The following is a 26,055-nucleotide window of genomic DNA, read 5'->3' as shown; positions in this document are numbered from 1 at the left end:
GGAGGGGGAGTGTACATACATACACTCACAACACATACGCCTACACCAATGATATGCGCATGCATCGATGTACTCATATGTCCGAGCCATGTGGCAACCTTGAATGCAAGCCATCTCGAATGGTTCGCGGGTTATTCATCTGGTCTTGTTGCATTTGATCGGGTCTTGATCCTGTGCCCGCGTGCAGGTTGCGTCGTCTGAAGATTGATCAGGTACTTAGTTCAGGTAGGTAACGTGAGGTAGCTGCTCCATGTCAAAAGTATGTACAACGAACTACGAACAACTTGATCTCCGCTTCCGAGGTTAGATATACTGATAGAGTCTTGGGTTGGGAAATGAGAGAGCAGAAGTTGGCGATGTGTCTTCTACGCCTGCTCTTGTCCGAAAGCCGTGGCCGACTTTCACCTCTTCGTATAGACTATTGTTTGTAACATCAACCAAGCAGCTCAGCCCCCTCGACCCGGTGTTTTTCCAGTTGACCGTGTTCCAGTTCCAGTTCCTCTACTGCTCTGCTCGCCTCATATTGTTTGCTTCGGAGCTGACGAAGAGGAGGGAAGTTGGGCCTTATTCTTGTCGTTCTTCTTCTGCTCCTTCAACTTCACTCCAGCAATACCCCCTCAAGATGTAAGGACAGATTACACATAGATGTAGGGAGGTAACCATCAGTTTCCATGTCTCGCCAATGCGTCAGACATATCAGAGATAGACAACATGCCTAGGTACATACCTAGTAATACGACACCTGTCTCAGGAGTGGGAAACCAGCTACGCACATACTTCCCTCTAAACGGAGACAACAGCAGTGTGGGCGAAGGCGGAGCCATTTCAGCTTCAAGGAATCAAGCACTATTTTATTACGCCAGCGGATAGAGCTACTTGATCGTTGTACATCATACTTGTATCCTGATATGTCTAGGAATATAGCGACGCGGTTTGCTCATCACCACCGAGAAACTCGTGTCGTGTAATCATCATGTTGCAGTCTCCGTACCTCCATTCATTCATCCATCTATCTCCTGGAAAGGGTCATAGCAGGTGACCATTATGAACATCATGAACGGCAAAACCCAACCCAAGGCCAATGCTGGGAGGTAAGTGAGGCGTAGGTGTGAGTACACATAATAGGAGTATAACAGTCTTCCAGACCATACAAATCCTACACCACAACAACAATCCAATCCCAAGTCACAAACCCCCTCAATAACATCCAACTCCCCTTCTCCAAACACCTCACTCCTCGTCCTCCTCCTCGTCCTCCTCCCCACCCACAACCCGCTCCGCCAATTCCCGAATCTTCTCCCCCAACAAGCCGCGTCCATACCTCTCCGCCACCTTGCCCGCCGCCTCCAGCATCCTCCCACTGCGATCGCGCATGAGCCGGACCACCTCGAGCGCGCGCATGCCCCTCTCCTCGCCGCCGGCCCGGCACTCGGCCGCCAGGAGCTGCAGCAGCGTCTTGTCGGCGTCGAGGTCGAGGCGGGCGAGTCGGGCGCGGTGCGACGCGCTCGGGCGCGCGAGGGAGGAGACCAGGTCGCGGTGCTGCGCCGCCAGGAGCGACTGGAGAAGGAAGGACTGGAGGAGGGACTGGATTTCCTTGTCTTCGGGGGATTGGTCGTCGTCGGCATCTTGGTCGGCTTCGTCCTCGGAGGAAGGGGCCGAGAACATTTCGGCGTCGGAATCGGCAGGGTTGTGTTGGCGTTTGTTTTTCTTTTTGCTGCTGCGTTTGGACGACGGGCCGCTGGTGATGGGGATGGAGAATTCGAATTCGGACAGCAGAGGGCGTGGGAAGTAAGGGTATTGCTCGCCGCCTTTGAGGATGATGCAGTGGAATTTATTGTCGGCGACGGCGACGGGCCAATAGGTCTCGTGCTTGCGGCCTGAGGCAAGGCGCGGGAGGAGCTTGGTGTCGAGCAGCGGGACCCAGGATGCTCGGGATGGCTCCCGCCAGTGGAGGAGGGTGAGAAGAGTGCCGGTTGAGTCGTAGATGCAGGGGTCCTGGGGAAGAGGTTAGTAAGAGGACATGAGAAAAGAGGAAAAGCAGACTCACCCCTTTGTCTGAGAAAAAGACGCTCTTTACCGTTGCGCCCTCGGGCAGCGCCACCGTGTCCTCGTTCTGGCAGATTTCGTCGCGCTTGATGTTCTGGATGGTGTACAGCAGGCGACACATGCCATCCGGACCGACGGGTCCGTTGCCCATTGTCAGGACATAGTCCCGCCAGCTGGCGCAGGTGACGATGGGATTGCTCTTGGGCCGATAGACGCGGTATGGGATGCCAAACAGAGTGTATATTCTGACGTAATTGCCGGTGGTGACAACAGTGATGAAGGTGTCGCTGAGCGACATGGCCACGACCGCCTCACCCTTAGGGAGGTAAATCCGCCAGTCCGTTCGTTGGGTCCATGTTTCGTGAGGCCGGTAGAAGACGACGGCGGGGACGTCGTCCTTGGGAGGGCACGAAAAGAGGGTGCCCTTCTCGTTCAGACAGGCCTTGTCGTAAAGGAAAGTATCGGTGAAGTGGAAGTTGCGGTGGAATTCCTGGTCAGAAAACTCGACGGTCACGGTGTTGTGAGAGTCCTGGTCGACGGTCCAAACGACGCCGACCAGATTGAGGCAGAGGTACTTGCGGTTTCCGCGCCAGGGCGTGGACCCTGGCTGGAACGGAGGGTGAATTTGCGGCTGCAGGAAGTTTCCGCGCTTGCTGGGACGCTGTCCTGGTAGGTCATCACCGTCAGCAGCCCGTTTTCGTGAGCCAAGAGTATACCCGGCGCCGTCATCATCAACCACAAAGCCGTCATCGTCTTCGTAGCCATCGATATCGCCGTCTAGCAGGTCGTCAAGACTGTCGAGAGAGTCCCGTCGGGCCCGTGCCGGGAGGGGACCGGCAATTGGCACTCCTCCCCGGGTCGGGATCGGCCGCTCATTCAGGGGATCATGAATGAACGGGGCGGGCTGCTTCGGAAGGACCAGTTGGTTGGCAAACTGCTCGGGCACAAAGTCCTCGCAGATGTACACTTCGCCACTTGAGGTGGTGAAGGAGGCGAGGTTCTTGGTGGGATGCCAGGCAATGTCGATGACGCCGGGGTAGTCATAGCGGGCAATGACGGTTTGGTCCTTGGCCAGCCACAGGAGCAGCTTCTTGTCCTTGCCCGCGGACGCGAGCAGGGCACCGTTGGGAGACCAGGCCAGAGCCGTGATATCGCCGTCATGGCCCCGAGAGAATGCGCGCTGCTTCTCCCAATCGTTTTTGGACACGACCTGGATATCTCGGGTCGGGGTGGGTACGGCGAAGGCGCGGCCATCCGGATGCCAAGCGACGCGGCAGGAGGCGTCGGACTCGGAGTCGAGGCGGCCGATGACACCGTCAACCTTGCGGATGAGTTCTGGCGGCTCGGCGGTCAGGGAATAGATGTAGATGACGCCGTCGGTGCAGGACAGAGCCAGGAGGCTGCCCTTGGGATCAAAGGAGAGATGCTTCGTGGGGGCATTGTGCTCCTGCAGGGTGTGCAGGCGGGTGTTGTCGGCAGTGTCGACCAGTTTGACGGTCAGCTCGTCGCTGGCAACGGCGCACCACTTTGCGTCGGGCGAGAGGGCGACATCGCGGACGGGCAGGGTGGTGCGCAGAAGGTAGGAGTCGAACATTTTCTCGGCCAGCGAGTACTTGATGACGGTGCCATCCTCGGCACCGGCAACGAAGAAGGCATTGCTCGCGGCCACGGCCAGGTTCTGTTCCTGGCAGTCATCGATGTTGTCTGGTTCGCCGTCGAAGCCCGTCTTGTACAGGCGGATGGTGTTGTTGGAGCCGACAGTGACGAGGCGGGAGCCATCGGGAGTGTAGGCGCAACGGGTGGTGCCCTGGGTATGTGCAGGCCGAGGCCGGGGCCGTGAGGCTATGAGAGACGTCATGTTGTTGAAGAAGAACGGGGAGACTTTGGCATCCGCTGCTACGATCGGCGATTGGTGACCTGGCTTTGTCACTTTGCCATTCGATTAATTGACGGCAATTTTTTTCCCTGGAGGATGGCCTCGTCTCGAGTATGCTCGTTTCCGAGTAGGCGGTTCAATGTTGTCTCGGAGTTTGGTGAGAATTGGATATGTTGGAAAGTGGCCCAATGCCGCGGGGCTCTGGGATGTTCAGGCGGTGTTGAACGCAACAACGGTGGGACGCGTCAAGCGCGTTTCCCAATTAGCGACGGTCCTTTTCGCGTTCTGGCCCCGCCCCACTCGACAACCCCAACCCGAATTGCCCCGCCAGCTGCCAAAGCTTGGCATTGAGTGGGTGACCCCCTTTTGTGAGGTCAACACCAAACACACAACACCGTCGGACGGGCAATTTGTAGGTGCCTAAACAAGCCCAAATAGGCAGCATTTTATTGTTTTGAATACAAAAGGTTCATCACCTTGCTCGAGGGGTTCATCACCTTGCCCAAGGCTTGAGAGCGAGGGGCTGCTGATTCTCAGAAAACCTCAGTCAACTCTGCGAGGTCAAAATGCAGTCATCCAACCCAGAACACTTTTTTGAGACTGAGTGAGTTGAAGCTATTTAAGCTGTCAAGCAGTCCAGGCATTCCTTCGGTCTATTATTCCATTCTCTTTGATATGGTGTTGTACTTGATAGGTTGTGAGCTTACATGGCACTAACTGCGTTCACAGTGCCGACATCGAAAAGAAGCGTCGGCGGGCAGCCAAAGCCGGCAACAAGTTTGGCAACCCCATTGCGCTCAAGTCAAAAATCCTAGCAGCCATTCCTGATCCCAGATCTCCCACATCATGCATCCTGGTCGCCGAGTCGGCCGGTGCTGTCCGGCTTGTCGACGTCGATGTAAGCTCCCAAGCCACTCCCTCCTCCCCATTCCCTCCGGCCCTTAAGTATATCAAAAGCTCTGAAGGATTAACCCTCTCCCCAGAACCCCGACAAGGCCACCGTCTCCTACCGCGGCCCGACCGCCCCCGTCTGCTGCGTCGCCGTCGGCGGGCCCAACAATGGCACCCTGTTCGCCGGGTCCTGGGACAAGTGCGTCTGGTCGTGGGACCTGGCAACCCGCGCCCCCGGCCGCAAGTTTGTCGGGCACAGCGACTTTGTCAAGGCGGTGGCATGCATGCGCGTCGGCGGGCGCGACCTGCTGATCAGCGGCGGCGCCGACAAGAAGATCCTGGTGTGGGACACGCAGACGGGGCAGCGCCTGCACACGCTGCAGGACACGCAGGTCAACATGCTCAGCGTGCAGGACTTGCTTGTCGATAGCGCCGCGTCGACGCCCGATGAGGTGGTCGTCATCAGCGCCAGCAGCGATCCGCACATCCGCCGGTGGAGGGTGAGGTTGGATGGGTGGGAGCTGATCGAGGAAACAGCAACCACAGATGAGCAGGCGACAGACCAAACCACCACCGCCGCCCGCCGCGGCGCCGGCGGCCAGATCCTTGAGCACGAAACCACCGTCTACCGCCTCGCCCTCGACCTCAGCGGCGATGACGACTTGCCCGACCTCTGGACCGCCTCGGGCGACGGCACCGCCAAGTGCCTGTCCCGCGCGCGCAACTTTGCGTGCGAGGAGACGCTACAGCACGGCGACCACGTGCGCGCCGTCGCGGTGACGGAGCGGTGGGTGGTGACGGCGGGCCGCGACGAGGACGTCAAGTTCTGGGACCGGGCGTCGGGCAAGCTGTACTGCTCGCTGCAGGGACACTACGACGAGGTGACGGCACTGGTGGTGCTCGGGCCAAGAAGTGTGTGCAGCGTGGGTATTGACGGGACGGTTCGTACATGGCCGCTGGAAAAGGGGGAGTTAGATGCGGCGGTGAAGGAGCAGGTGAAGCCGCCGGCTGCGGAGGAGGAAGGGAGTAAGAAGGGAGGCGAGGGGTTGCTGAGCCCTGAGGAGGAGGCGGAGTTGGCGGCGTTGATGGAGGATGATGATTAGTGAGACGGTTTGTTACTGTGTAAAGCTCCCTCACTACTGACGGGTAGGAACTAGCTAGCTACCAACGTCTGCTCAACTTTGATGTGATCGACACCCGTCCGCACTTGGCAACCCAACATGATCTGGTCCGCCGCTGATCATGAGACTTAGGTACGACCCGGCTCGCCGGTCTACTTCTACGCACGTTGTGTCGTGTTGTGTCAGGTATTTTGGGTATCACAAAGGTCCGATGATTGATTCTGTTTGATTATCAGGACCGACGATTGGCTGTGGCCACCCGTCCAGTTCCACGGGAGCTCCAAACCGAAAGCCATGGATTTGCTGTCGACGTCCCCCCAGCAGGGGCCAGGGGGGAACAAACACCTAGGGTGGCTTGCTTGGGTATGGATGCGCTGAAGGATTGGGGAACTTGCAATCTACCACAGTACGGTGCACCCAGGTTGCGTGTCGGGGTCTGGTGCGTTTGTTGCGCTTCCTGCTCTGCTTAGGTAAGTCATGATCCGGAGTGGCAGACTTGTGGATGCGGTTGGCCACATGATGCCCAGAGCTGAAGATTTCTGAGACAGCCCCGTCGCCCCCATCGACTTGGATAATTAGGGCCGGAGGTGGTGGTGTTGAGGGAAGTGTTGATCCGGCTGTCAAAGAAGTAGGTCAGGTAATTAACTGATCCGCAGCCATACAGACAGCAGAGCAGCACACCACCAACAACTCAACAGGTGGAACATGCCACCTATGTCCATCCGTCCGAGTTCCCTCTAGGCACCTAATAAGTCTGCTGTCGACACTGCCGCGCCGCATCATGCCGTGCCGGAGAAACACACAAGAAGCGGCGATAGAAGGCGTGATTGGCTTCTGTTCCATTTACCAACAATCAACAATCGTCGCAGCAGCGCGGGGCGAGGCAGAGTCGTATCGCTTCCGAGGACGGCCTCCCGGTATTGATCCCCAGGCATCCGGCGACTTGGATAGGTATGGAGAGAGAAGTGTGTATCTGACTGGTTGGTCTAAGGTGACTAAGATAGTGTGGAATCTTTGTTGATAATTTATTATTTTCTGCCGCCTCCACGGAACCAGGCTCTCTCGCGTCTCTCCGCGCGGGGTCGGGGTTTGACTCTCCGGGTTGGTTGGTTGGTTGGTTAGCCGGGATAGGGCATGCCGAAGAACCTAAGATCCCAAGACACGGCAAGTCTCCAGGTTAAAAGTTCGCTGGTGTTTTGGTGTTGACAGGTTGCTGACGCCACTCTCTCACATCTCCGTTCCCTCTAGAGTATGGCGCCGTGGGTGTTGCATTTAGTAGGTGTGTTAGGTACCTTAGTGTAGGGACCTTAGTTCTGGTTGGCTCTGGTGAACGGTTAAGATGTAGTGCAAGACGGAAGGAAGAAGCCAACTTGACCGAAGCTGAGCATGTCGTTGCCCTATTTTTGGCGTCAGATCAGGCAGGTCCCAGGGACCACTCGCTACGCTAATGCCGTTCTTGGCTTAGCGTGGAAGCCGACCCCACAGGATCAACAACCTTCGCGAGCTTCGCAGAAGGCGCACTCGCAGTGCTGGCCACTCAGGACGCTTCCAGTTTGACGTTGTGGACGTTGTGGACGGCAGCTCCCGCAAAAAGCAAGAAGCATGGAAGGGGCAGGGCCGGAGCACGCGTTTTCTTGTTCCGTGCATTTTTGAAATTTTCCGGTTCTTGGGTTTCTTGGGATGTCTTCCTCCACGCCTGGTCCCTGTTGGGTTCCAGTTTGTCACTGACACAGCACACGCCGGCCCGGTCTCTTCGTCCCCGTCTTCCGGGTTGTCTTGTCTCCCCCCAGTTTTTTTCATGGAACGCTCCAACGGTTGTCTCTCCTCAAGTTCCAGCTGAATTGCTCCGTCAGCAAAGGAGGCTACCAGTGCTGACTATTCGAAACATGCAAAGGTCAGCTAGCCCCTTGCGCAGCTTCTCGATGCATCCCTCCATCTCCTAGTCTCCTCCTGTCTTTGCCACTCGGCGCAAATGCAGAGAGGGATGAGAGGGACGGGTGAAGTTTGTGACCGGAGGAGGGGAGAGAGGGTGAGAGGGGGGCAACGAGTAATATCCAGCTGCACTCGCAATTGAGAGCTGCACCCTGCGCCTTCAACATCGCATCGGCTGCCCATGTCCCGCAGAAGCGAGCCATCTATCTGCAATACACGGTCTTGGCCTCCGGTTCCCATTTACATGGCACACTACGGAGTATGGTATGTGGTCGGCGAGGAGCTGTCAAACGCCGATGATGGAGGGGAGCCAACTTATCCAGCACCTTCAGCCGGCGGTATGAGGATGTGATGCGGCGGTGCAGGTGTGCCTGTCATCTTGTGTGCACGCTGGGCGCTAACTCGTACTCGATTCCCAATTGACAGGATAGATGGGACAGACAGGAAACAAAAAACAGCTGCCATCTGGGTCAAGGCGAGGTGGTGTTCGCCTCCATCTCAAACTAGCAGTGTCACCCTGTCAGTACCATTCCCAAGGTTTGGGACTCTCGCATCGCACAAGGTCGTTTCGAATCACGACAGGACCAATCGTTGGCTTCGGCCCGGCTGTTGCTAGTCCTGCTACCATCCGTGCCAGTCTCTGGATTCCCGGCTGCTTTCGGGCTCTCTCTTGTCTCGCGCCTCTGCGTCCACAGGCAAAAAACAAGCTCGACACGGCACGGGTGAAAAGAAGACATACTACCCTCTAGCCGAACTTGGGAACGGGACGAGAGGGGGTGCACCGCAGTCTACCATCGCCGCGGTATCATGTATCTCATGTATCATCGCCCTCGTTAATGGTCCAGTCACTCACTCCCTCCGCAGCCTTACAGCCGGGAACTGTGGTTACTCAAGAGGACCCCTCGCCCCCTTCATCCAACTCACGTCGCAACCAGGACCATTTTGTCTTTGTTTCTCTCTCCCAACCAGCTGCGAAATTGATCCTTCCCCAGTCCCACACGCACAGCTTCCCGTCTGCTTCGTCTCGGCTGCGCGACATGGCGGCGCATGCAATTCAGAGCTGAGGGAGAGAGTTGGGAGTCTAGGCTCTACCTACTGTATTGCGGGCTCCTCTCTTGTTGCCTCTCGCGGCGGCTGTCAGCTATTTCGCTCTCTCTCACAATCTCTATCTAACACGGGGTTCCCAAACACGACGGGCATGCACTCAGGCTGCCTGCAGCCGCTGCTCACCCTCGCATCCGTTGCCTGCCCCTGGCGCTTCCCACTGCTCTGCTGAGGCTCACCTAGATTGATAGAAGACTTGCTGAGCATCACTCTCTGCTATTCCTGGTCCCTCGAGAAATCAACCTGGAACTGGTCCATGTACGTAAGGGCGATCTCGATTCTCCCCCCTGTCATCCAAACCCCTTCGTGGTCACCGTTGCGTACCCGATCGCTTGGTCCCGTGTTGGTGATACGACCATCCCCCGTTGCTTTCAGGGCGGCCTGGGACTTTTCTTTTTTCATTCTTATTCTTGGGGTGCCCGGGATCCGCGTGGCTCGCCGATCTCTTTCTTCCAACCGCTGATCGTAGTGGCGATCATTGCGTTTTTCGTTTCCCTTGCTTGCTTGAAGAAGACTGTTTGTTTGCTGGACACGGACTCACCATGACTCCACGAACTCCTCTCGTAGACCGGCGAGGGTACATCGTTGCCATTGACGGACCGGACGAGCTTGTATCGGCTCAATTGCGGCTCCTCCCGGCGTCGCCTCACATCGCCATCCTCCCGAGGCTCGATCGCTACTTGAAAAGCACCAAACTCCCAGCCCCTGGCAACGAGCGCGAGCTCATCCGGCAATATTGCGCTGCCGCCCTTGCACGACACGCAGAGGCGCTTGAGTTTCTTCACCGTTCAGCATCCAGAGGCAACCGGCCGCTCGTGTTCCTTCACGGAGGCACAATGTCGGCCTACGTCGCGTGTTTGGAAACTATTATGGAACATGATGAAGAGTGCAGCGTCGAGGAGGCGCATGCCCTCTTCATGAGGCGCGCGAGCGCCGAGGTTGCGGCCCTCGTTCCCGCGTTGACCGACGCACTGGCGTCGGGGAAGCTTGAAGAGAGCGGGCAGCATGGGGACTCTGCGCCTTCGAAGGGGAACACTAAGGGGGCGTACGTGGATTCTGGCAAGGATACCTTCGAAGACCGCATCATCCGCGCCATGCGGGCGGCGGAAGCCCTTGACAAGGAGACAGAGTTCCTGCAGCCGGCCTCCGTCGACCAGGACCTCACCGTGAAGCTGGTCGACATTCGGTCACGAAGCGCGAGGTCATCGACGTCGTCGACCAAAAGTGAGAGCCGCGAGTCTTCGGCGCCGCAGAGACCGCCATCTCCTCCAGAAGATGAAAATACACCGCAAGAAGCGGTATCGCCCCCGAACTTCTCACGCAAGCCTCCATTGCAGATTCGGATCCCCTCGCCACGGGCAACCCCGATCGACATGGCAGGGCCCGATTCATTGGGCCACATGAGGATGCCGTCACTAACCCCAACACAACTATCACCTATCGAGGAAGTCCCTACCGCCGTCAGCACCACCCCCAGCATCCAGCAGCTCCCGAGGGCAACAGGCATGAACTCGGAGGATAGCATTCCGCCCACCACAGACGAGCACACCGGAGACTCCCCTCTTCCTCGTCTTGAGGATTACGTCGTGTACCTGGCGCCTCGGTCTTCGTCCAGCGAGCTACACGAATTCGTCTTTGGCCGCCTCAAAGAAGCGGCCGCCTCAGCAGCCACGCTTCCTCGGTCTGATACGCCGGAAGAGGAGGACAGCAAACAAGAAGCGAGCCCGTCGACTATTAAAGAAAGGCCCGAGAGTAGCGCCAGCATGATCGAGGAGGGCGACATGCAGAATAACACAAAGTGGAAGCGGAGGGCCATAATCCACGGCCTCCCCACACCAAACCATTCGCCCAACCCGTCAGAGACCGTGCCTCCTGAGGCGGCGGCGTCTGCCGCAGCTTCGACCATGCACAGGATCAGTGTTGACGAGGAAGATACGGCCACCGCGGTCCAGAACCTTTTGCGGTCACTTCTGGCCGCCAGACTCCCATCTCAGGATCTTCCCTTCCAGGCCACGGACGTGACGGCGAAAGCGGAAGAGGATCCTGAAATCTGGGGGGTCCTGAACCGCGAGAATCTGTTTGTCGGTCCTGATGGCGAGAGCAGAGTCGACTTGATCCTCACAGTTGGTGCCGAACGAGGTGTCAAAAAGGAACGCCTGGCCGACCTCGTCTCTCAGCTGGAAAAGTTGGGGTCAAGGGCTGGCAGTATTTCGCGGAGCGGCCGCGTGGATATCAGGTATGTCGAATGGCACAGAGTAGAAAGTTGTGCGAGCATAGGCTGACCACTTTGGAAGATATCTCATCGCCAACGCCATGCAGGCGTTCACCGCACAGCCCCTGACCATGCAAACGCAGAGCAACCCCTTTGCGGATCGCGCCCTGCTCGCCGCCTTGATCGTTCCGCACATTGAGACCTACCTCAGCACCCATCCCGACGTCCGCCTGCTCCTGATCGAGTACCCCCCAGAGCATCTCCAGACAGTCTTGGCTCTTCAAACTGTTGTTGGCACGGAACTCGTGAAGGTGGTCAACATCATCAACAGCGATGAGACAAGATCTCAAGCAACCTTATCGCCGGCAACGTCCTTTTTGAGGACCGATGACGGCCCCAGTTCTCCCGACGTCCACCAAGCCCCGGCGCTATCCAGCACCTTTTCCGGCCCATGCTCCTTCTCCCAAGGTCGCTACACCCTCTCTTCGTCCGCCACCAGCCTCGAAACGGCGGCGTTTGTTGCGGCCATCCGCGAGAGCCTCATCTCCATCTCGGATGACTATATTCCGGAACGGCCGCTCTACAAGCAATCCTCCCAGTCATTCACTCCCAAGAAGGGCAAGGGCCATAATTCGCAACCACCGCAACAGCAACCTTCTTCCAACGAGGACGGTGGTGACCCATCCCGCATCTCCAGCCCTCTTCCCAAGCGAGCCCGAAGCAAAGACCTCTCGCGGGTATCCGTCTCAACCCTCGTCATCACCCCGCCCTCCTCCCCGACGGAAAGCGAGGTCTCCTTCTTCGAACAGCCCTCCCACCACCAAGAACAACATCAACACCAACAACAACACTACCACCCCCTCCCACCTCCCCCGCCCCATCACCACAACCTCAACAACAGCAACAGCAACAGCAACAGCAACAACAACAACAACAACAACCATCACATCAACCCGCGCAACATTCCTCCCCGCTCCTCCTCCACCACCGCCGCAACCACCAACCAAGGCGCCACCCCGCACTACCATGTCCCCAACCCGGATTACTCGAACCCGCCGTGCACCCAACTCCACCCCTACTGGGAGCAGGTGTACTACATCCCCAACCAGCAACCACCACCAAAACCACACATCACAGCCGCCATGTCCTCCCCCGCCTCCTTTTCCCGTTCCCAACAGCAACAGCAGCAGCAGCAACAACAACAACTCTCCACGATGCGGTCACGCTGCACCTGCCAAGCCTCCTCTTCTTCTTTTGACCAATACACGGAATACGTCGGCAGCGATTGCTACCTCAACGACGAAGGCATCGGTTTGGACGACGATGACGATGACGGTGGCGATGGTCTTGGTGATTTGGATGAGTTCGACGATCTCGATGACCTGGAGGATTTGGACCCGGAGTTTGTCGACGAATTGGTGTTTGAGGACGACGAATCGCTCATGATGGATTATTACCGGCATGGGCTCAACTCTGTTAGGCTCGGCGGCAGTGGTGGCCGCGGCGGTGGGAATGGTGTTGGTGGGAGTCGTGGCGCTGGGGTGGTGAAGGATGTGGATGGGAGGAAACGGCCTGGGTATGTGGTGAGAAGGAGGAGGAGGAGGCAGTTGATGCTGTTGCAGCAGAAGAGGAGAGGGGGAAGGTTGGGGAGAGGGGATCTGGGGGGAGGAGGGGCGATGATGATGATGGACGGGGAGGAGGAGGGGCCGAGTCGGAAGGCTTTGAGGTTGTTGGGGTTGGAGTAACTACCTACTACCTAGTAGGTTGGGTTTGGTTAGCTACCTCGGGTAGGAAGCTAAGCATATGGATGTGTGATGGGTATGAATGGCGAGGGTTTGGGTTGGTGAGTGGGTTGTTGGAAGGTTTTTTTTTTGTTTTTTTTTCCTTTTCTCGATGATATCAGCTGGTCTTGTTTTTTTCCCTCTGCCTGGTTGATTCATTTTCATCATCACGCTCGCTCGCTCACATTACGGCGCTCGTCTGGATGTTCGGACACGGGTTGTCTCTGCTGGACTTGTCTTTATCAATCACGAGAAGAGGGGTTTGGAGAATCGGGCTGGGGATTGGAGTCCTCTCGTTTGTTTTGTCTGGGTTACTTAGGGGGTTGGTGATACCTGTGCTGCTGATTGATTTTTCGTTTTTTTCGTTTCTTCCGTTTGTCTGTCTGGTCTGTCTGTTTGTCAGGTAGTCTGTATATCTCTGGCGCCTCGACACCGTCGTTCTCGATGTGAGGAAACAAAAAGATATTTTCCTTCAGTTCTCAACTTCTGCGAGTGTCTGATGTATAGAATTTTTTCTCCATCCTCGTGTAGGCCCATCTCACCTCCCGTTGCCTATCCATCTCTTACCTAAGTACCCTGGAAAGAATGCCGGTTACCAACAGCCAGAGGGGTCCACGGCAATCAATACTCCGACAACCAATATCCCAATACTCTCCCTATCACAGGTGTGGTCCAGTATCCCCAAGTCCTCCAACACTACCACCCCGGCACCGTTGTTATCCACCCTCTCCCCACCTAGCCTAATCATCCTCCTCATGGTCAACCCTCAACCTCTTCCTCCTCCCTTCTCCCTCCTCCTCCACCTCGCCATTCCCATCATCACCATCATCATCACCTTGCTCTTCACCATACCCCAATTGCGCCCTTCCCCGTGCATCTCCCTCCTCTCCTTCCCCTCCCCTCCCCTCCTCACCACCACTACGACTACTACCATTACCCCCATCCACCGCCCTCACCCCACCATTCCAAACCTCAAACTCCACCGCCCCCTTCAACCCGGGCCCACTTTCCGGCGCGTGCGCGGCGAACACGACTTTCATATGCCTTTGCCATGTCGTCGTCGACGCCACTAGCTGTGCCGACCCGGACTCGGACCGCGATATCCGTCCCACACGTCTCCGCCTAAAGAGGACGATGCGGGCGGCGAGCTGGGTCGTCCAGACCAGGCCGAGGGAGGGGGTTTTTAGGGAAGGAGTGGAAAATGACGGTGAGGAGGAGAGGTAGAGAAGAGAGGGTTCGTCGTCGCCCCAGCCTGTGAAGAAGCGTTGTTGGTGGTCGAGGTTGAGGAGGTGGGAGTGGAGAGGGTGGGAGGGGGCTACTGTTGGAGGGTTTGAGTTTGGTGGTGGTGGTGGTGCTACTGCTTCTTCTGTTGCTGCTGCTACCGTTGGTGCGGCTTGTTGTTGTTGTGGAGGTGGTGAATGGGAGGAGTGGTCTTCTTCGCGCGGATTTGGGTCATGGTTTGTGGTGGTTGTCGTTGAATGCTGCTGGAGAAGAGGGCGGGTACGTGATGCGAGAGGAGATTCTTGGGTTTGTCGCAACGCCTGGCCTGGAAGCGGCGGCGGGCGGTGGAGAGAGGAGGCTGGTGTTGGGGCCAACACGGCAGAGCCGCCGCCGCCGCCGCCGAGCCCGGAGACGGCGAGATTATCGCTGACGAACCGGTCCGAGACCTGGTTGGACACCACCACGGCGAGGTTGTACCGCTGGGCGAGGACACGCAGGTGCATGCCCAGCTTGAGCAGCTCGGCGGCACGCGCGCCCATGTTGGAACTGTGGCGACTGCTGTCCTTAGCAGCGCCGCCACGGTCAAACTCGGCGCGGTAGTTGGCCGCGACCGAGTCGAGAACGATCAAGCCGATGCCGCGGCGCTCGACCTCGACGGGGACTTGGAAGTTGATGATGTGGTCCTGGCTTTCGAGGTCGGGAGTTACCGTGCTGAGGATGAGGTCCAGCGACGGGCGCTGGTTGGGCGGGAGGGTTTGGAGGAAGGGGTTGGTGGCCAGCATCTGAGCCAGGCGGCGGGTGGAGAGGGGGGCTTCGGTGCTGATGTAGAGGGCCGGGCGGCCCAGGCCGTGAGGGGGTGGAAGCTGGACGGAGAGGAGGAGGGTCAGCAAGAATTGGGTCTTGCCAGAACCGGATTCGCCCGTGATTTCGGTGATGCTGCCGACGGGGATGCCGCCGCCCAGAGCACGGTCGAGGGCGGGATCGAGGGTGCTGATGGTGCGCCATTGGGAGGCGAGGGAGGAGGGGGTGTTTTTGAGAGGCGGGGCCCAAGGGCGTGGACGGCCGGGGCCAAGGCCGGGGTGGGCCGGAGCATGACCGGGACGGGAGCCGGAAGCGGAAGCGGAGGCGGAGGCGGAGTCCGGACCGAGACCCGCACCGGGCCGGGACGGAGCTGACTCGGCTGGCTGGTCGCCGGGACCGTCGGAAACACCTAGGTCGGCATGAAGGGCATCGAGGATGGCGGTAGACAGACGGCGGATATCCAGCAAAGGAAGACGAGTGCGTTTCCCAATGTCGGCGGCCTCGAGAGTCAAGAGGTCGCAGGTTGAAATGTCGTGTCGCTCAAGGACAGGCAGCAGCTTTGCAAACTGGCCGACCGGGAAGTTGGGGAGGACGTGGGAGAGATCTGTCATGGGTCATGTTTGTCTGATGATTTGTTGTTTCTGGTGTTTGTGCCGCCCCCAGACAGCTCCGACATCAGATACTCCGTCGTGTAACCTCCAGTTCCCGATGTTGAGAGTTTGGGCGTTGAGTTGCCTTGAGCTTGAACTGGAGCTGCAGTGCAGGAAAGCCAAGATCGCTTACGGTACTGTGGAGCAGAGGAATTGGTGGAAGCCACTCAGAAGGTGGAGAGTGGGGCCCGGTTCAGGAAGATCCCGGGCAGGGAAAAAGATTGGACAATGAGCAACGTTAATGCAAGAAAGAAAAAACGAGAAAAAAAGTCGGCGAGAGCTGTGTTTGGTTCATGGTGCTGATCCTGATCCCTTTTTTCTGGTTCCCATCGTTTCCTGTTTTCTGTTGGGATCGGCGCCCATCACAAACACTGCACAACACTGCACAACACAAGCATTAAGATCAGAGCACCTCAAAGTCGGAAAAAAGGGAAAGAAAGGAAACGGACAAACCTACAGTAAGCAAGCTGTGCCTTGCCATTCCGTCCCGTCCTTCAAAAATTAAAGTTGGGTAACGTTAACATGGAAGAGAAGTGAGGCCTCTTTTCTCTCTGTGACAGGGCGAGATGACCCGACCCAAGTCCCAAGGCAACTCCCCTGGAGCCAACCCCTGTTGAGTTTCCTGTTCCTGGACCTTATTAGCACTTGCCCCTGGCCGGCGGGCTCATCTTAAACCAAAACAGGCTTGGCGGGCGTCACCCTTTTCTGCAGCCACTGTGTCAGGCCCCGGTCTCTCCATCTTTTCCTCCACTGGGAGTCGATGGATGCAACAGGCTGAGCCCCACAGCCTTGTTCTCTGGCCTTGGCGCCCTTGTGCCGTGTCTACCGGAGCTTGCTGGGCTTTGCTGGGCGACCCGCTGGGCGCCTACCATGCAATTTCCAGGCACCTGCGCCAGCCGAGAAACCGCGCGGAAAAGCCAACGGACGACATGGCGCCATGCACAAGGCCAATCCGACAAGCGTAATAAAATAATAACACGGCCCGGGGCCAACCGCGCCAGTGCCCTCGCTTCTTTCTTTTCGCTCCCCTTGGGCCCATCGACTTCCTCTTCGACACCTTCGACACACCATCGACGACACAACTCTCCAGGACTGAGAGCGAGTGTGAAGGTCTCCACGGCACAACGACTTCGAGTGAGTTAGTTGTGCAAGACCCTCATCTCCATAGACTCTCGTCCGTCCGTTCCTTTTTGATGAGTCAATCATAATTGTCGCTCCTTAACGACCGAGTTGTGCAAGTCATTCATTCATTATTCAACAAATCCGACCGTCAGTCACAAACACAACACAAAATGGCCTCCACAAGCATTCGTTTCTTGATGCTCGCCGGCATCGCCCAAGTCCATGCTCTCGCCTTCCCCGGCCCGCAGCCCACAGATCCCGTCGCTCTCCCCAGGTTAGACTTTGAATGGGTTCCTCTGCCGACTCCCGGCCCCGACCCCAACGGCAACCTGTTCCGCCGCCAGGTCGCTCTCCCAGAAACCTACCTGCTGGCTCCCGACAACACATGCGGCTTCATCAGTGCCAGCCCAAGTACGAACACCCCGTCCTCCTGCTGTATCCTCGCACCCCCAACTAACAGAACGCACCAGAATCCGCCGTGACTTGCGATGCCGGCCAATGCGCCTTCATCGACGGCCTTGCCGCCTGCTGCCAGGGCAAGAGCTGCACTCCCAAGCCCGTTGGATGCATCGCGAGGTCCGAACGCGATGACTGCGGCCCGGACTGCGAGAAGGATCCCTCCATCCTGAAATGGTATGCTTCTTGGATTCCTTTACCTATGCTATCGCCGGCAGCTGCTAATTCTTCCCCAGCACCGGCCTGATTGAGCCACACTGCCACACCATCTCCATCGCTGGTGGCGTGATGGATTTCCAATGCGGCGCCAAGAAGGCCACCGGAATCTTCAGGGCTGCTACCACCAACACTGCTGATTCCGACAGGGAGATGTCCACCATCACCCCGACCCCAACCACCAGCTCCAGGAGGACCACCACTACCTCGTCCTCTCGGACAACCACCACCTCGTCTTCGTCCTCGTCGAGTTCTAGGACCCGGTCTTCGTCTTCCTCGTCCAGCACCGAATCCTCGTCCACCGAGTCAACCGAGTCGTCCACCACCGAGTCGTCCACCTCTTCCGAAACCGAGTCCACCTCGGCCACTTCCGCCACTTCCGATGGCGAGAGGGGAGGTCCCACCACCACCAGTTCGGCGACCACGGGTGCCACTTCCGCTGCCGAGACGAGCGAGCCCGAGGAAAACAAGTCATCGACCCCCACCGGCGCCATTGTTGGCGGTGTCGTTGGCGGCATCGCCGCCGTCGCTCTCATCGGCCTCGGCATTGTCATGATGAGCCGGAGGTCCAAGAAGAACGACAATGACGACTACTCGCCCGACGGACCTTACAAGACCCTGCAGCCCATGTCCCAGCCTGCCGCCCCGACCTACCCTCAGACCACTCCCGCTTCCAACCCGTCGGGCTACCGGGGCACCGACTACCCAGCGACCGCTGAGTTCGAGGTCTCTTCCAACGACGTGTACTCCGCCCCTGCCGCTGCCGGAGTTGGCGCTGCCGCTGGTGCCGCCGCTGCGGCCGGAATGCGTCCCTACCACAACCAGCAACCGTCCTACGGCCATCAGCACACTGGTTCTTACCCGAACGCCGGCTACCCTATGGGCGGCTATAACCAGAACCCATACCCCGACCCGACCCCCATCGGCACCCCGCAATACCCGCCGCAGCAGCAGTACCAGCAGCCTTACCAACAGCCATATCAGCAGCCCTACCAGCAACCGTACCAGCAGCCGCACTACCACCAACCCCGTGCCCCGGTCCCCGTGCAGCAACCGTCGTACTACCAGGCTCAGAATGATGGCTGGAACGCCCCCGGCGACGTCCCCGACCGCCGCGACAACTCGACCCCCGTGTCCACTTACAACGGCACCACCCCGGTCACTCCCGCTTCGGCGCTGGGCCCGATTCCTGGCGAGTCGGCTTCCGGTACCGATAGCAGTGGTGTCCCGCTGATCCTGCAGCCGGGTATGGGCTACAGGCCATACCGCCCGGGTACCGGCGGCGGTTCGCAGTCGCCATCGGCGGCCGCTCCGACTGTGTCGAGCTTGTCCGGGGAGAGCAATGGCAATGACAACAGCAGCAATAATGCTGCCGCCGCCGCTGCTGGTGATGACAACGCCAGCACACAAGCCGCCATCGCTGCTGCCACTGCCGCCGCTGCCGCGACGACGAGCCCGCCCCCGCGCAACGTGACGTCGCCCAAGCCCGAGGGAAAGCAGCTCTTCCAGCAGGCGAGGGAGCAGTTGCAGCAAGCTCAGCAACAACAGCAACAGCAACAACAGACCTCTCAGGCGCAATCACAACAAACGTCAAATTCAGGAGCTCCGGCTGAACTGCCATAGTTGAGCCGGCCCACAAAATCACCATGACTTTTTTTGTGTTTGTTGGGTTTATTTCGGATTGGTTACTTTTCTTTGGATCATGCTCGAGCGATCGAGCCTTTTTTGGATTCTTCGATTCTGGAGACCCTTTTGGAGACTTTTTGGCCCGTCACGCACACACAATTTCACACATACACATGCAAGAAACACATCACAACAAAATACCCCCTTATACCAAAAACGCAAAAGGAGATATACACACATTTGATTGCATGATCATGGAAGGGCGGCGTAAAGACTTTTCTTTTCTTTCAATATATATATTCTTTTGATTCTTAGTCATGTCATGGGAGGGGTTTGGGCTCCGCTCCCTGGTTGGTTTGTTAGTTGGGGTTGTTGGGGGGTGTGATGGTGAGTTGCTGGATGGTACCTATGTTGGGTAGGTGGCTTGTGTGTTGTGAATGAAGTGTAGTTCGTAGGGAATGATTGGATGGATGGATGGATGGATGTGGGTATGGATGTCAAGCTCGGGGAGAGATGACTGATGCGAGATGACGACGAGAGATGGATGGAGGATGACAGGATGGGAGGCATCTCTGCTTGCTTGCTTGCTTACTTGGTTTGAACTTGGTATTACTGCAGTAGTGGGATAGGGGAGGAATAAATTACACGCTCATTGTTGATATATGCGATTCTAGTGTGACATGGAAGGAGGGGAGACTGTACGCCCATTGTTGAACATGTGTGATTCTTGAGGGTGATTCATGGAGACGGAGTCAGTTGAGATACCTACATAGAGACCTGCACGCAACTTCTGTTCCCCCTTTCCTGACGATGACGCGCCGGGTGTCTTACATGCTGCTGCTTGCTTCTTTTGGGACGGTTCTTGAATGTAAGTTAGCAATTTTGGGAGGCTTAGTTCTTGCTGTGTATGTATCGCTTGACCTTGCAGGTTGAGGCAATCAATGGCATTGATAACTACCTGACACTCCTCGTCTGTGTCACGACCACCTACCTCATCATCATTCTCATCCTTGTCATCATCATCATCACCCATGTGAGATGCAAGCAAGAAGTTCCGGGAGGTTGGACTGATCGGCTTTTGTTAATACTTACCAAGCAGACAACTTGTTTACCCATCATACAAACAAAACAACACTGTGAAGAGGCATTCGAAACAAGCAAGTGTGTATGGAAACTTCAGCAGTCATTAAGACACACGGGCCAGCCCAAAAAGTCCATACATACACCTCCAATACCAAATAATAAGAGGGAGAGAAGGCAGTTCGCCAATTGACTCCAGCCACAGACCATAACCCTCAACGATAACCTGGTACCACCCTTTTACTTGTGATGCGTGTACCCTGCAATCTACCTACACCACATAGATAAGGTACCTACTCCTCCATAGAAGCAAACCTTGGGTGGACTAGCTTCCATCTCGAGGTACTCTGCAACAACAACAACAACAACAACAACAACAACAACAACAACAACAACAACCGCCTTTTCAACAATACAAGCAGGAGGATTAGGTGGAACTTTGCTTTGACTGAGCAATTCCAAACCCCATCCCCATCCAATCCATCCATGACATTTAGACAAACCACACCCCAAGATGCCAGGTGCGTCCAGCAAAGGTCCTTAGACAGATGATCAAATATCAAGATACAACATATATGCTTTAAAATAAACCACTCGCTACGCTAGATGCCTACTCAACAACATATCCCCCCAGCAAAGAGGAACCAACCAACCAACCAACCACCCACCAAAAATCCAAAAATCCACAAAAAATCCAAAGCACATCGCCGCCGCTTCCAACATTCAACAACACCACGCAACACAAAAATACCACGTAGGTACTTAACACCGACCAACAGCCAAAAATCAATAATCCACCAACCTCAACTTGCGTCCAATATCCCTTCTCCTCGCCTGCACCGCCGCCGCCGCCCCGTCATGATGATGGTGGTGGTGGCCGTGATGATGGTGTGCATCTTCGCCGTGATGTCCGTGGTTGCGGCCCTTGAGGGCTTGGAGGAGCATGCCTGCGTCGAAGAAGCCGTCTGTACCATCGAGTCAGTAATCCGTTTAAACCAGCTTAACGAATAGTAGCAAAAGATGGAGAAGAAGAGGAAGAAAAAAGGGAAAACTTACACCCGCCAAGCTCATCATCACTCAACCCCAGACTCTCCTCGGTCGGCGACGAAATACTATGCGCCCCGCCGCCCAGATCTGACCCGCCTCTGCGCAGCCCGCCAGCACCAGCACCAAGGTCTGACGCCCCCGTGATCAACCGTCCCCTCAACTTCGGTCTCGACGAAGAAGACGAACAAGACGGCGCCTGCTGACCCTTCCCATTGACCACGCCATTCACCAACCCCGCCTTGCCGCCCTCCCCATTAACTCTCGCCGCCTCCTTCAACCCCTCGGCCTCCCTCGCCCTGCTCCCGCGCATCGACAACCTCCCCAGCCCGGCCGCCTGCCCCTTCTCGGCCGCCACGACCCGAATGATCCTTCGGATTTCCAACAGATACGACTCGAGCGCGTCGACGAAGCGGCGCGTCTGCCGGTGCCGCGACGACACGCATATGCTGATCTGCTCGTCCTTGATGATGTATCCGATGCCGAACCCGTCGCCCGACACGGGGCCGAACCCGAAATGCCGCAGCGACGGGTTGCCGCAGTTGGACGTGGAGAGGATGGTGGTGTTGAGCTTGTCCCAGCCGGCGTCGGCGAAGATGAGCGGCAAAGGGTGGGAAGCGCCCGCGCCGCCGCTGCTTCCGCCGCAGTTGTTGGCGCCGTTTCGCGACGAGGAGCGCGACGAGGACGATTGCACCGAGTTGTGCCGGCTGCGGGAGGGAGAGACGGCGGTCGTGGTGGTTTGGTTGGTCGTAAAGCGGGTCGGGGAGGAAGCGGTGCTGCTATTGCTGCCGTCCAAAAGATAGGCGGGTTCGCCTGGCGGGCTGGTGCCGATGAGGGAGCCGCGGTCCGAGGCGGCGTCGGAGCTGGCATAGCCGTTGCTGCTGTTGGCACCGTAGGTTTCTTCGTCGACGCAGCGCTGCCACAGGCAGAAGAGGGCGTACAGGTGGCGATCGCAGCCCTGGGCCTTGGCGCAGTCGCGCGTCGTGGCGACGTGCCGCTGGCAGGCCTTGCGGAGGGCTTCGACCTTCTTCTCGGGCGGGTTGTCGGCCCAGAAGGTCTGGACGAAGTCGACCGACTCCTCCGACACGGTGCGGATGGCCTCGGTGCGGCCGTGCAGGAACATCTTGGTCATGGCCGGCTCGTAGGTGCACTCCACCCGGCCATACAGGCCGTAGTAGGCGGCTTGGAAGGCCATCTGGACAAAGGCATCGGGCGAAAAGCCGGCCGAGGTGATGAAGTTCTTGCCATAGGCGGCAAAGTCCAGGCACTGGAACTCGTTCTGCTCGATCAGGTCCGCCAGACGAGTTTCGGCGAAGCGAACGGCGATCCGCAGCTCCGGGGTCATATCCCACTCGAGCTTGTGAGGGGTGGTGTGGACGTCGCCGAAGCTCTCGGGGTCGCGCTTCGACGGGTCCGGGCTGGTGGACGCCCAGAGAGTGGGCGCCTTGCCGTTGATGGTCCTGGCAAACCGCAGGATGGTGTCGGTGTAGACATCGCTGGCGAAGCGAAGGACGGTATGGCCGTCGACGCCCGTGTGCTCAAAGTTGATGCCGGCGCTGCCGTTCTTGCAGACAATGATCTGCAGCTTGTCGTACCAACGGTTGGTGCAGGTGCCGATTTGGACACCCTTCTCGATCTCGCTCGTACCGCACAGCATGTTCTGGCAGAGCGCCGCGGCGGTGGTGGGCTCGGTGTAGTCGAGGCACACGACGAACAAAGCCGTGTCGACAATGCTCAGGCAGTCGGCGTTGTTGGAGCCAGGCTCGCGAGTGAGAACATCGCGCAGACCGGACCAGACCTTGCGGTTCTCGGTGCTCAAGACGCCGAGGGCGCTCTTGGCGGCCTCTTGGATCGGGGTTTGAGAAGCATCGTCAATGATGGTCTGCAGGTTGATGGCGATGTCACGCTCCGTCATGATCAGATCCGAGTTGTCATCGAGGACGTCAAACCAGTAGAACTGGCCGTGGCACATGACGATGATGTGCTTGGACTCAGGGTCCTGTTCGATCTGACAGCCGGCGTCGGTGGGAACACGCGCCGTACCGAACAGCCGTGAGTACTGGTGCATGCACAGCGGCGTGCCCTTGACTGTATCAGGGGGAAGCTCCTCCTTGCGGACGGCCCGGACGAACTCCAGGGCCGACACGATCAGCGAGGCGGCCCGCGTCACTTGATTGTTACGGGCGGGCGTGGGGTCATCTTCAAGCAGAAAGAAAGGGTTCAGGTTGAGCACCACTGGGTTGTCGAAGTTGAGGTATGAATCATACCCTAGAGTCAAGATTAGTCTGCGACCAGCATTGAAGGTTGGCATGCGGACTGAACTTACAGAACTGCTCGATGTAACTGGTCCTGCCCTCGGCATACTTCTTGAGCTTCTCATTGAGCTCGGGGCCTTCATGCTTCAAGAACTCCTGGACAGCGTGACGCGTCTCGGCATGTTCCCGAGGTGTCTGGAGCGGCTTGAGAGCGGCCAGGTACTTTTGGCACGTCTGCTCGAGGTCCGGGATGGGGAGCTTGGGCAGCTCGTCTTGGTGGGCATAGGTGACGCCGCCCTTTTTGGGCTTTTTCTCCTCGTGGGAAGCTTCCATAACGTAGTGACGCGCCTTGAGACCGCCACCAACGGTTGGCTTTGGAAGCTCAGGGAGAAATTCAGGGACGGTGCGAGGAGTGGCCGCTGAGGGCTTGAGGTCTGATTCAGACAGAGTCTCACCCAAGGCCCTCGGTGAGGTGAAGATGCGGACTTGAGAAGGCATGTCTGGTCAGCTGTGTGGCTCCTGGCCGAAGATATGGCCCGTCAGGCGTAGAGAGGAGAGACACGAGTGCTGATGTTCAAGCCGCGCAGGGCAGTGCGGTAGAAGTAATGACAGTCCTGAAGGCAGTAAGACGGCATCCCACTGGGAATGCTCAACAAGATCAAGGGGAAGGGAGGTCTATGAAGTATGAAAGAGCAAGCGGCGGATGAGGCGGGTGACAACACCGGGATAGCCGGCCTGGACGAGGAACACCTCGGGTATATAACTTAGCGGCGACCTCGCTCTCGCGGGGATCCAGGATGACGATGACGGGTAGGACGGAGGCAACACACGGGCAGGTGGACCCCCTTCCTCCCTCCCCCAGACTCGAGGACGAAAATGGAAGATTAGGCCGGGGAGGATGGCATGCGGGAGTGCGGCGAGCCGCGGTGGGCTGCGCGGTGCATGTGGACTTTCGGGACATGCGACAGGATGAACAGGGGGTGGAGGCAAGGAGGGAATGATACGGGGAAGAAAGCAAGACAAGAGAGCATAGGTACGCACCGAGTGGACGGGACTAGACACGGGTTGTCGCAGTGGATCAAGCGCAGGTCCTCCGCAAGCCCGAGAGCGCAATCTGGATGGGATTCTCTGGCAAACTGCCGGGCATTCTCATCAAAATATCCCCGTTGAGGGCGATGGCAAAGAAAGATGCAACGTCCGGGGGCTGGGCTCCGAGGCGACTGCCGCTGCTGCACGTGGCGAAGAGGATGAGGTACCCAAGGTAGGTAGTAGATAGAGGTAGGTACCTCTGGTAGACAGATAGGGAGGGAATGAGTATGAGAGCGCGCTGGTGAGTCTAAGCCGGGTGAGGACTAGGCAGGACAAGAAGGCGACAAGAGGCTGAATGGCCGGCCGTCGAGGATGACACCAAGATGTATGAGTGAAAATGATGAAAGTGATCTCGTGGTCTGTCTATTTCGAAGGTAGGGAAGCCCGTCCAAGTGTACACAATTCATGCGACCCCTCTCTTTGGTGTGTGTGTTAGCAACAGGCGTCGACCAACAAGTCACAAAGCCACCCAACAAGGACCCTGGGATAAAAGAGTCAAACGGTCATCTGCCTGGTGCTGGTGGCGGCTAAGGTCGATCTTGTCCTTACGAGTTGTCGCGTTGGGGTAGTATCAGCAGGGTATGTCAGGGGTACGTACCTTACCTCCACTACCTTACTGTGTTCTTCGCGACTCTTGTCAGATGCTGAGAAAGGCAGCCCGACCACCGACCATCGATGAAGCTGGAAGAGACGGCGAAGCGAGAAATGACGTTGTGGCACCCCACAGTCACATTTCCCCGTGCCTACCCTGCCTACCCCAACTTGGCCTCGAGGTTAAACTCCTTGCAGGAAACCGATGGAACTGGTCTCTCGGGCGAGAGGATGTGCCGTCCCTGGCCAATCAAATCCCTCGCCTTCCACCCCGCAGTGGGCGACGTTGCGCTGGATTTTTGACGTTCTCGGCAAAGAAGGTGGGGTTCCCAGGTTTATCGCTATCGTCGCTCTCTTTTTCGCCCGAACTCTCTCGTCATTCCCTCTATCAGATGCAAAAGAAACAGACTCCATCGCCGACTCCATTCTCTCCAGCATGTTTGCTTCGTTAGGCGCTGAGCTGGAGACCTGTCCAGTAAATCTTTTGCCATTCAAGTACTTTGTCAAGTTTCTCTGCTCCCGCCCAATCTCCGACACTCCAGCGCAGGAATATCAGCCCTCCAAGCTGAACCACCCCGAAACATCTCTAGTTAAAGCAAATCCCAGAGTCCCGGAAAGCATGTGAAAATCAGCCCGGGTCAACCTTGCAGCTATCCCGCCCGGCATCTGCCCCGGCCAAGGCTCCCGTCCCTGCACCACCTGCGCCTTGCGGTACGCAAGACGGGATATCTGCACTAGCGCTCTGCGTCTTCTCTATCCAGCGTTGCTCTGAGTCCTCCCGGCCAACCGGATCCGTGGGGCTGTCCATTCCAGGCTCCGAAGCATACTTAGTAGTACTTGATGCTAGCAGAGGCCCAGCCCGGATTGCCTAGGGGCACTCAGTAGCTGAACATTGCGTGGGGTTGTCGAGGGCTGCACATGTGACTGCCCTGAGGGACGAG

General features: G+C 57.5%; 9 protein-coding genes across 9 annotated transcripts; 5 read left to right on the top strand and 4 right to left on the bottom strand.

Annotated features, from left to right (window-relative positions):
* Positions 1–1,230: 1,230 nt before the first annotated feature.
* VTJ04DRAFT_8961 (uncharacterized protein) lies at positions 1,231–3,904 on the bottom strand (the record flags this gene model as incomplete). The annotated part of the gene is made up of 2 exons (XM_069367455.1): positions 1,231–1,995; positions 2,048–3,904. The coding sequence occupies 2 exons, from the start codon at positions 3,902–3,904 to the stop codon at positions 1,231–1,233; spliced, it is 2,622 nt and encodes an 873-aa protein (XP_069215782.1).
* A 584-nt stretch (positions 3,905–4,488) lies between these two features.
* On the top strand, positions 4,489–5,916 carry VTJ04DRAFT_8960 (uncharacterized protein; the record flags this gene model as incomplete). Its single annotated transcript, XM_069367454.1, has 3 exons — positions 4,489–4,526; positions 4,652–4,820; positions 4,906–5,916. The coding sequence occupies 3 exons, from the start codon at positions 4,489–4,491 to the stop codon at positions 5,914–5,916; spliced, it is 1,218 nt and encodes a 405-aa protein (XP_069215781.1).
* A 3,596-nt stretch (positions 5,917–9,512) lies between these two features.
* Positions 9,513–12,927, top strand: VTJ04DRAFT_8959 (uncharacterized protein; the record flags this gene model as incomplete). Its single annotated transcript, XM_069367452.1, has 2 exons — positions 9,513–11,206; positions 11,265–12,927. The coding sequence occupies 2 exons, from the start codon at positions 9,513–9,515 to the stop codon at positions 12,925–12,927; spliced, it is 3,357 nt and encodes a 1,118-aa protein (XP_069215780.1).
* Positions 12,928–13,703: 776 nt separating this feature from the next.
* On the bottom strand, positions 13,704–15,596 carry VTJ04DRAFT_8958 (uncharacterized protein; the record flags this gene model as incomplete). The annotated part of the gene is made up of 1 exon (XM_069367451.1): positions 13,704–15,596. One exon carries the CDS (start codon positions 15,594–15,596, stop codon positions 13,704–13,706), a length of 1,893 nt encoding a protein of 630 aa, XP_069215779.1.
* Positions 15,597–16,927: 1,331 nt separating this feature from the next.
* Positions 16,928–19,052, top strand: VTJ04DRAFT_8957 (uncharacterized protein; the record flags this gene model as incomplete). Its single annotated transcript, XM_069367450.1, has 3 exons — positions 16,928–17,168; positions 17,228–17,390; positions 17,450–19,052. The coding sequence occupies 3 exons, from the start codon at positions 16,928–16,930 to the stop codon at positions 19,050–19,052; spliced, it is 2,007 nt and encodes a 668-aa protein (XP_069215778.1).
* Positions 19,053–19,075: 23 nt separating this feature from the next.
* Positions 19,076–19,363, top strand: VTJ04DRAFT_8956 (uncharacterized protein; the record flags this gene model as incomplete). Its single annotated transcript, XM_069367449.1, has 1 exon — positions 19,076–19,363. One exon carries the CDS (start codon positions 19,076–19,078, stop codon positions 19,361–19,363), a length of 288 nt encoding a protein of 95 aa, XP_069215777.1.
* A 7-nt stretch (positions 19,364–19,370) lies between these two features.
* On the bottom strand, positions 19,371–19,708 carry VTJ04DRAFT_8955 (uncharacterized protein; the record flags this gene model as incomplete). The annotated part of the gene is made up of 2 exons (XM_069367448.1): positions 19,371–19,638; positions 19,701–19,708. The coding sequence occupies 2 exons, from the start codon at positions 19,706–19,708 to the stop codon at positions 19,371–19,373; spliced, it is 276 nt and encodes a 91-aa protein (XP_069215776.1).
* A 676-nt stretch (positions 19,709–20,384) lies between these two features.
* On the top strand, positions 20,385–20,566 carry VTJ04DRAFT_8954 (uncharacterized protein; the record flags this gene model as incomplete). The annotated part of the gene is made up of 2 exons (XM_069367447.1): positions 20,385–20,390; positions 20,465–20,566. 2 exons carry the CDS (start codon positions 20,385–20,387, stop codon positions 20,564–20,566), a joined length of 108 nt encoding a protein of 35 aa, XP_069215775.1.
* A 355-nt stretch (positions 20,567–20,921) lies between these two features.
* VTJ04DRAFT_8953 (uncharacterized protein) lies at positions 20,922–23,932 on the bottom strand (the record flags this gene model as incomplete). The annotated part of the gene is made up of 3 exons (XM_069367446.1): positions 20,922–21,100; positions 21,192–23,447; positions 23,506–23,932. 3 exons carry the CDS (start codon positions 23,930–23,932, stop codon positions 20,922–20,924), a joined length of 2,862 nt encoding a protein of 953 aa, XP_069215774.1.
* Between the last annotated feature and the right edge of the window lie 2,123 nt (positions 23,933–26,055).

Source organism: Mycothermus thermophilus (genome assembly GCF_041956435.1).
Source record: "Mycothermus thermophilus strain CBS 625.91 unplaced genomic scaffold VTJ04scaffold_6, whole genome shotgun sequence".
Classification (NCBI taxonomy): Eukaryota; Fungi; Ascomycota; class Sordariomycetes; order Sordariales; family Chaetomiaceae; genus Mycothermus; species Mycothermus thermophilus.
This window is presented reverse-complemented; position numbering and strand designations above follow the sequence as displayed.